General features: G+C 27.7%; 1 protein-coding gene across 1 annotated transcript; it reads right to left on the minus strand.

Moving 5' to 3' along the window:
- Positions 1-1197: 1197 nt before the first annotated feature.
- On the minus strand, positions 1198-8830 carry LOC145833518 (uncharacterized). The gene is made up of 11 exons (XM_082940690.1): positions 8815-8830; positions 8454-8583; positions 7522-7684; positions 6516-6590; positions 5946-6033; positions 4627-4715; positions 3923-4067; positions 3615-3714; positions 2917-3043; positions 1625-1759; positions 1198-1281 (listed from the first exon to the last, which is right to left on the minus strand). Exons 1-11 carry the CDS (start codon positions 8828-8830, stop codon positions 1198-1200), a joined length of 1152 nt encoding a protein of 383 aa, XP_082796816.1.
- Positions 8831-9678: the final 848 nt, after the last annotated feature.

Here is a 9678-nt window from a genome sequence, read left to right on the forward strand (position 1 = left end):
TATTGCAATAAAGAAAAATATAGAGCTTGTTCTGTCTAAACACGGTGGCCTTAAAAAACTGTACTCGTTTACATAGTATAAATAAAAAAAAACAGATTTTTGATATACTACAATGCTCTAGTTGTCTATGGGCTAAAACAAACTGTAAAATACTAGTAGTTCATAAGATGTTAAGAATATGTCTTTTATCAAATAGATTTACTATATTGCTAAAGTAAAACTAAGCTAATTCTTATTGCTATAATCCATTTTTAATAATGATTTCTTTTTTATATGGTAATTTTTTTGATTTAGTCTATCGTTTTAGATAGAATTTACTAAAAGTTAGCAAACTTGTTTGATGGTTTTGTTTTGGCGAGTTTAATAACTTAAATTTTATAAATTTTATACTTTGTATTTTATTTAGAATATATTTTTGAAATTACTTTAAATTTAAGCTTTAATATCTAATTGTAAACAATACTTTAAACAATTTTTGACTAGAACCAGACATCAACTTAATATTTATTAAACAAAAATAAATGCGTTAGTTTATCTTATATTAAAAGTAAAACTACTCAGTTTTTTTATTAATCTTAAGTACGACTAAAGAAGTTCTAGATATTAGTGGTAAGTGATGTGGTTGGGAATTGATAGTATACCTTTTGTTTAACAAATTAAAATTTCCAAATTTATGGAATCACTAAAAGTTTTATTCACTGCTAGTTTATCGTACAATAAAAAAAAACGTTTAAAAATATTTCAGTATAAATCGTTACAAAATTTTTACCTTATGTACATTTACAATATTTTTGTTTTGGTTTAAAAATTCTAACTTCGCTACATTATTTACGTTTATTAAGCACAACGATAAAGATATACTTCCACTTAGGCTTTTGACCAAAAAAAAAAAAACGTATGATTTATAGAAAGACATAGTACGAAAATTTAAATATCAAATAGTTTTGTTTGTTAAGAAAGTTTGCTTTAAAACGTAAACTTAGATAGTTAAATAAGAATAATAGCAGTAAGTGAAAAAAGTTAGTTATATAAATTTTGTCATAACAAATTTTGCCTTAGGATACCATTAATAAAACTTAGTTTCAATAAAAAAACTCATACTTGTTTTAATCAAAAAAGTTATAGGTCGTAAGTACCTTTTTATCAATAATTGCAATATCAAGTATCTTTTTAAAAATTGAAAAAATAAAACTACATTTACTTAACTACTTTTAATTTTTTTTCATGAGTCTTCTTGTGTTTTGCAAGATGATCGGACCTCATAAAGCGTTTGTCGCAAACCTACAAAGGTAAGTTAATTACTAAATAATTTCTTTTTAATACAGTAGAATAATCAAGTCGCTGTTTTTAAAAATAATACTTTTTATATAAATTACAGTTGAAAATATACTAATTACAAAATAAAAGTTTTTCTTTTTAATTTCTTTAAAACAAAACTATACACAGACGTTTACAACTATTTATATTGCTTTCATACTTTTCTTAATTCATTACCAATTTAGTAAAAACGAACAAATCAATTCGTCTGACTGTTCCTACTACATCAAAGTTAACCCTTCATGGGGCACGTTAAGCTCTCATTAGAAAAATTAAACATTCAAAATGTCGAGTAACAAATCAATACCGGGCATTTGAAGCGCTTCTCGCCCGTGTGAGTTCTGAAGTGGCGCTGCAGCTCGTCGCTCCTCGTGAAGCTCTTCCCGCAAAATGGCCACTCGCACACGAACGGCCGAATTCCGAAGTGCCACCTCAGGTGCGCCTGTGAAAAATGAGGGTCTCAAATGTGACTAGTTAAGCGAATGGTGAATTTTAACTTCAAGTCGGTATTGTTTCACTGTTTGTTGGTGAAAAAATGAGGGTCTCAAATGTGACTAGTTAAGCGAATGGTGAATTTTAACTTAAAGTTGGTATTGTTTCACTGTTTGTTGGTGAAAAAATGAGGGTCTCAAATGTGACTAGTTAAGCGAATGGTGAATTTTAACTTCAAGTCGGTATCGTTTCACTGTTTGTTGGTGAAAAATGGGGGTCTCAAATGTGACTAGTTAAGCGAATGGTGAATTTTAACTTCAAGTCGGTATCGTTTCACTGTTTGTTGGTGAAAAATGGGGGTCTCAAAAGCTACTTTACGGTGAAAATCAAACGAACAGTTGAGTTTAGCTTGAATAATTTTAGCAGTAAATTTTGGAGAAAACTCAAAAGTTTTAAAATAAGTTGTTTATAAGTAAGTCTATGATTTTTTTAAACAAAAAATATTTTAACACACATTTTACATGGTTTGAAAATGGTATAAAAGTAAAAAATACTTTTTTTGAATTTATAAGTATTTATGTTAAAAAGAAAAGAACACAAAATTTTAAATAGGTTAGTTGTAAATAAATAAAATAACTTTTTATGCAATGCAAAGTTTTTAAGTATTGGTGTTTAATTTGATGGTTGACATTAATTATTTTGTTAGATATTTATCTATAAAAGTTTTATTAATTTTACAAAGTTTTTAACTATTTTCGTATTTCTTTATGCTTCTATTTTATTTACATTAAGTTCTTTTGTAGAATAAAAAGATGATTGTTTTTTTACAGTTTGGCTTTATCTTATTAGCTAAACTAGTCAATTTAAAAAAATAACTTTGTTTTTAGATATACAATTATATTATAATTTGATTATTATATTTATATAACTAAAAGATATACATTTAAAGATAAATGTATATGGTAATATCAAGGGAAAGAGTTCTGTATTTTTCACATAACATATAAATATTTATTTTCTCAAAAAAAAAGTTTGTTTTTTAAAATGTTTATAAGCTTTTTACTTGTTATTAAACGTTATACTTTTTACAATGAGTCCAGTAAATATTTATGTTAATGATTTTTGTCAAGTTAGGCTAGTTAAATATATTTATGCTAAAACACCAACCTTTAGATGCGATGTTTTCCCGTATTTTTTACCGCAGCCTGGAAACGCGCAGACGTGCATTTTTTTCCCGTTGGCAGATGTCAAGTTTACACTTAGACAGTTCGGACACTGACACTTATTCAAGTTTCTACAAAATTATTACTAAAATTACTGGTTTTAACTAAGTCGGGACGAAAAAATTGTAAATTTTTTAGTTTAATTAAAAAAAAGTTTTAAAAGTTCCAAAAACTATTTAATGATAAATACATTTGAAATATACATTACAAATCATTATGTTTTTTTCTTGCTCTTTATAAACTGAACTTAATAAGTAAATTAAAACTGATAAATATTTGACAGGCTTTATTTCATAATATTTTTTAAGTTAAAGAATTTCAATTTTTTTGTTAAATAGCGAGAAAACTTAGTTTTCTCTACCAACCAAGCAGAACTAACTGATTATCGAAGTATTTATAGCTTGTTAACAACTTTCGCAAAACATATAAATCAAGATTTTTTATAAATGGGATTTTATTTGTTTCTAGTTCTCAGTAGGGTTAATCAAATTATTAGTTCTTTACGTTCATTATTTTGGAGGGTATTTTTTATTTTTTACAGCAAATTTTTCGAATGTTCCGCGGCCCGTGAAAAGTTTTCACTAGTAAACCTGGCCGACTAAAAGTGTTGCCAATTGCTAATCTATAATACAAGTTTCTTACTTTTGACTCAATTTTTTGGACTGGTTTTGCTGTTCAGCTTTGCTTTCAAATGTATTGCACGATTTGCTAAAAACTGCTTCGCATTCGACTGGCTTCTTGCCTGTTAAAATATAAAATGAATTATGATATTTTAATCATAATTAACTATCGTTTATTAAACGACAAAATAAATACGCTCAAAAGGTTTGGTCTGAGGACCTGGTGTACATAAAACTTTTCGTTCATCGAGTCATACACCAGAACAGTTAAAGTCATGCCCTATAGACTAATATAATATAACTGTAATTAATTTCAACAAAAGCGCTTACCGAGTTGTTGTTCGAAGCGGCACGTTTTGCTTGGTACGTGGTTGCAGGCGTTTGGGTTGACTGAAGGGTAAGATGGAGGAATGGCGCACGAGGGGTAACTCATGCTGAGTGGTGGGAGACTTGGGTGCTTTGGAATTTGATTTGTCTGAAAAGTATGTTATGCTTTTAAACTATCCAGTATGATTTAAAGTTCTATTTGAGTTTTGTTTTGTGTATGCTAAGTAGTATAAAGTATGAGAAGAGTGATTTAAAAATTTAAATTGGCAAACGGAACAATAAAAGTTGTAGAATAGTTTAGGTTTACGTTTTTAATAAAACATTAATCTAAAAGCAATGACTAAGTTAAAAACATACTTCAAGAAAAAAATACAACATTAACAAGCTCATTTTTTACTACCTTCACGTACCTTTTTACTGAGGTACATTTTTTGTCCATAGAAAACAAATAGTATACAAAGGTAACTAAACTGTCTCATTATTAATAACTTTTATGCTGTGGAATATTCATATCAAATACAAGTATCTTTATTAAGTATTTTTTGAACTTTAAAGTTGAATTTTCGGAAATAAAAGCAGTAAATATTGTCTGCAAAGTGTTTATTATAACAACTGTATTATAAAGTACTTAATGATTACAAGTATTGTTTTTATTGATTAGTCTTGACTACAACTAAGTAACAAAAAAGATTATTAATTTTACTTACGAAAGGGTTTATTGCGTGGGTGGTTAGTCCGCTAGGTGGCATTGTTGCGGGAATAATGTACGGAGGTGGCAGAAATGGCTTCGGATAATCTGAAATACATACTATATGCATGAAACAGTCAATAATATACATCAATTAAAACTTTAAACTTTTGCCTAAGAAGATAAATTACAAAAAAAAAAACACCGAGTTATCTAACATTAAAAAAATTATAAATTTAAAATAAAGAGTTTTGATAACTAACACGTTGTTCTTTTTTGCCTGCTAAAGTAATTTAAGAAAACTAAACATCTTTTTATTAAAGAATCTCACAAATAAATGATAAATTTTGTAAATAAGGTTTAAAAATAAAAGTTTGATACTTTTATACATGTGTACTTTATTGAATTTTAAGAATTTTAGGTTTAATAAAATAGCTACTTTTACTGAGTTGTATTTTCGTTTAATTATAAATGTTTATTTAATTTTTTTTTAAATTAGATATTTGTAACTGCTTACTACTAAGTGAGTCAAGTTATTTTGTATATATTTAAATTATTTCAAAAAAATTTTTGCTACGAAATTCGAGAAATATATTTTAACCTTAATATGATTAGATATGCAGTATGCCTATGTTAATTCTTGTTAAAATTACATTGTAAATTTGTGATAGCAGCTTATTTCATTCTAGTGTAATGAAAGTTATAGTTTTTATATTGATATTGCTGCTAAAGACCTCGAGTATTTTGAATGAAACGAAAAGTAAAAGTAGTCAAAAGTGTCTTAGTTTTAAACAGAAAAATATGTGTAAACAAAAACATATATTTATTTATTCTATTGAGCTATTTTGTTTAAAAACTTGTTGTAAATACTAAAGAACTACATATTTATCTAAAAACTTTTGACTCAAAAATTCAATATTAAAAACAGGTATAAAATTAAACATAAAAGGTAAAAATAGTTACTAATCTTGAATAAAAAATATAAAATATATAAACTAGTTTTTATGATAAATATTGTAAATTCATAAAATAAGAAAGTGTAATAATGTATTGGACTTCCTTTAAATTTTTGTTCTTTATGTATTAAACTAGATAAAAATAAAAATCTAAATAAAGAGTTTATAGTATACCAAAACTTTGCATGAAAGTTAGCAATTTTCACATCTTAATCAACCTTAAATTTGTTAAAAAGTAATAAATCATACTATTTACTTAGGCTGCATGCATACAAACCGCAATCTCGTTTTACCTTTATAAACTAATATTTAGAATAAAATTATGTTCGTCTTATTGAAGGTACATACTAATTGATTAACGTCAAAATTTCGTACAACTAACACAAGCGTGGGTCGGGGCTTAACAGGTGCGTATTCAGCGTTGTTCCGAATGAAGAGTTGTAAAGTGGTCCATAAGGCAGTGCATGGAGCTGATAAAAAGTTATGTTAGCTGATTATTTGCTGAAGTAAACGGCATCACAGTATCTAAAATGGCTGGTTGTGGTGCAACTTAGTTTTACAAAATTTGATAGTTAAAAAGTGTTTCTTTTGAGTTATCAGACTTTTTAAAAAGTTACTTTTCTAGTGTTTTTTAGTTTTATTTTTGTATAAAGATTTTTGTCGATTCTGCTTAAACTAAACAATGGTATTCTAATCATTATTAACATAGTTCTATAAAACTGTTTATATAATAATGTAAACAAATTAACTAAATTACTTTACTAACAATTTAAAAAAATAAAAACAAGTTTTAAACAGTCTAATTTAAAATAGTAAAAACATAGTACTAGTTTGGTTTTACAGCTTTTTTTTTTGTATAAATTGATTATATATTACGAGTAGTGTATAAAAGTATTGTTATTATATAGTGTCTTATTGAATTATAGCTCAACAAATAAGTTTTAAAACTAACTTGATTGTAAATAAAGATGCTGTCAACTAATCTACTTGATGGCAACGAATTGAACATTTTAAACAAAATTAGAATCTGTAAAATTAAAAAAATATATAAGCTAAAAGTTTAAATTTGAGTTTCTTTATATATTTATTTAATAACTAGTACTACAATAAAGGTAGTTTTTAGTAGGTTCATTATACAATTAACTATTGTTTATTTTATTTGAAAGTTTTCTTATATGATTCATTAAACTTATACTAGTTTACTTAATTTAGTTTAGATACTTATATCAAAACTGTTAAAAGAAGTACTTTTTAACTAGTCATTAGGTATTTACATTTTTTTAGTTTTCTTTAGTAGGTAAATATTACTAAACTCAATGCTTTTAGACAAAATCGTTTTCCTTTTTCCGTAGTATAAACTTTTACCAACTTTAACTTTTTACACTATAAAATAAAGTTATGATATGCAACTTAGCTGCAGTTCTATTTACCAAATCACTTCCTTTAAATTGAACTTTTTTGTTCATTTTTCGCTTACAACATAAACTACTTACTAAAAAGTTCAACTTTTGCAAGAAATTGAGAAAGTTTACGTGTGCAAAATTTAAGCTAAGATATTATAAAAGCATTTAGTTATAGCTTAGCATTATTTCTGAAATAAAAACTAAAACAGAAAATAAGACTTATTCAAGTCTACTTCAAATGGTTAGAAATATACGAAAAAACTAATTTTCAAACTAATTTGAAATCGATTAAACAAAAAAAAAAGGCGAGAGTCGTTTTGACAAAAAGCTTTCATCTGATAGACGCGCGCGGCACCATTAAACAAAACGACGACAAATCGAATTCTGCATTATGACGTCACAATCCATAACCCCTCTGCCCTCGGGAGATATCGCGGCGATCAAATAATCGAAATCAACCGCCGCCCCTTCTCTACCTGCCCCCTCTTTGGCCCGCCCCCCTCGCAAATCTTCAAAGGCGCGTGACCGCAGTCCCGTCCATTGTCGCACTTAAACGTCACAATGGTCGGTCGGTGACGTCACGCGCGAACCTTTGAAGTCGCCGCCGCTTTGGCCCGCCCACCTACAGATTTGCTTTCGCGTGTTGTCGGCGTTTCGGGCTTTGATGTTCGCCCATTGTTCTTTGCAACTGAAAATATTTGTATTCGACTCGCTTCCCCTTAAAAGTTTTTTGTGTTATTTTGTAAGATTTTCAAAGCTAGCTTTTTGTTTGTCTCATATTGAAATAAAACAAAATTCAAAGTTTAGATAATGAGGATTTAATTGTAAAAATGTTATTTGAATAAGAAAATATTGTTGACTACATTTTGTTCATAGTTTTTTAATATGTAGAACTTTTAATAAAGTAAGTTTTTAAGATTTCCACTTTGAAGTGTTTAAAAAAGTCCTAACTAGTTTTGAAAAAACTTACAACTCTTTTATAAAATATCAAAGCTACTTTGATAAATATTTAAAGGCTCAACTGGTAAGGTTTTGCAAGAATTTTTCTAACAAACAAGTAAATAAGTATTTTCTATAAGCTTTTTCTTTGTTTGTGCTCTTTATTGAAATGAGTTACCTATAAATTTTAAACATTTGAAACTTAAGCTAAAAAAATAACTCGTCTATTTGTTTTATGATTAATTATATCGCAAACCACCTAAATTTTTAATCTAAATCTATGCGTTAAGTGTTTTGTCCAGTAAACAATCAAACAACTTAACTTTATTTAAATACTTCTTTTGGTAACTAAATACTTTTTTACTGAGTTTTACAGCTTGATAACGCTAAACCTTACTAACATTCAAACATATATCTTATAAACTAACTGCCAATGGCCTAAACTGTCACAACTGCAATTAGAAAGCGTCTTCTTTCATTTAAAAAGCTACAGCGCATTGAGAGCGGCACTTCAATTAGCATTTGCAAGGCTCGAGCACCCGACAAACACTTTCAAATCGGCCATTATCCCGACCGCCTTTGATGGCAACAAGCACTTTAAAGGGCGCCGCCCAACAGGAAAGGGGAGGACATGAGCCCTCAAGTGGCCATTTTTTTCTGAAGATTTAAAGCTGAACGCTGAGTGGATTTTTTACTTTGTTACTTTGTTTTTTGCTCTCTTGTTCTTTTTGTGTGCAAGTTTAAGCCTTTTAAGGACGTTTGCGATGGTGTTTAGAAACCGCAAAAGATGTTTTTAAACTGAGTTTAATTACACTAACACTATTTAAGTCTTAGTCACAACAGCTTTCTGAATTTTTTTTTTCTGAAACGATCACTAGACAAACAATGAAAATTTAGGTTTATTCTCACAAGCTGTTTCCGGCATGTGCTAGTTGAAAACGTTTTGTATCAAAGTTTTAAGCACTTCGAGTGCATTTCTTATTCAGGCGATTTTACAAGTTAATCTATACTCGAACCTCTACTAAAGAAGTAATTATTAAATTGTCATTGACTAATCACATTTGACAGTGATATTTGAGTTTTCAAAATTTTAAATATACATATTAAGTTGTTTAAACTAATTCCAAATTAAATCTTATAAACATAATAAAAATTTTAAAGTGAAAATAAAAAGTCATAAAAGAACGTTTTTGTTTTAATTTGTTTTCTGTAAAAAAACATTTAACTAAATAACTATTTAAAATATAAATTTAAGCGTTTGTTTACAAAGTTCCGAGCGAAACAAGTTTATTGGAAGATGTAATAATAACAAGTTAAACAATATTCTTTCTTTATTGCACTAAAACATGTTTCTGTGTGTTAACGGGTTAACACACTGCAACGGAGCTATGAAAGTCAAGAAACTACTCTCAGTGTGAGTTTCTATGAACTGATTGTATAGAAAATATCATTGAAACAAAATATAGAATATTTCTGTATTCTGATTTCTTACATTTCTACCATTCTCAAACTAAACTATAAAGCTGTTTTAAGTTTGAGTTATATTTATTTAAAGTATCTCTGTCAAGTATATATGTACTGACAAAAAACTGATGGTAGACATTTGTATAAACAAAGAACTTAAACTGCTTTAGCTAAGATACAAATATCAACTTGCCTATAATATTCAAGCTTAAAGAGAGTACTAAAACTATGAAGATGTTTTGGTTAAGAAAACCTTTTTTATTTCAATTATTCACAGTGTGAAATTTACAGTGCTTCCATTTAAATTCT

Source organism: Thalia democratica, chromosome 4, assembly GCF_965202585.1.
Source record: "Thalia democratica chromosome 4, ktThaDemo2.hap1.1, whole genome shotgun sequence".
Taxonomy (NCBI): domain Eukaryota; kingdom Metazoa; phylum Chordata; class Thaliacea; order Salpida; family Salpidae; genus Thalia; species Thalia democratica.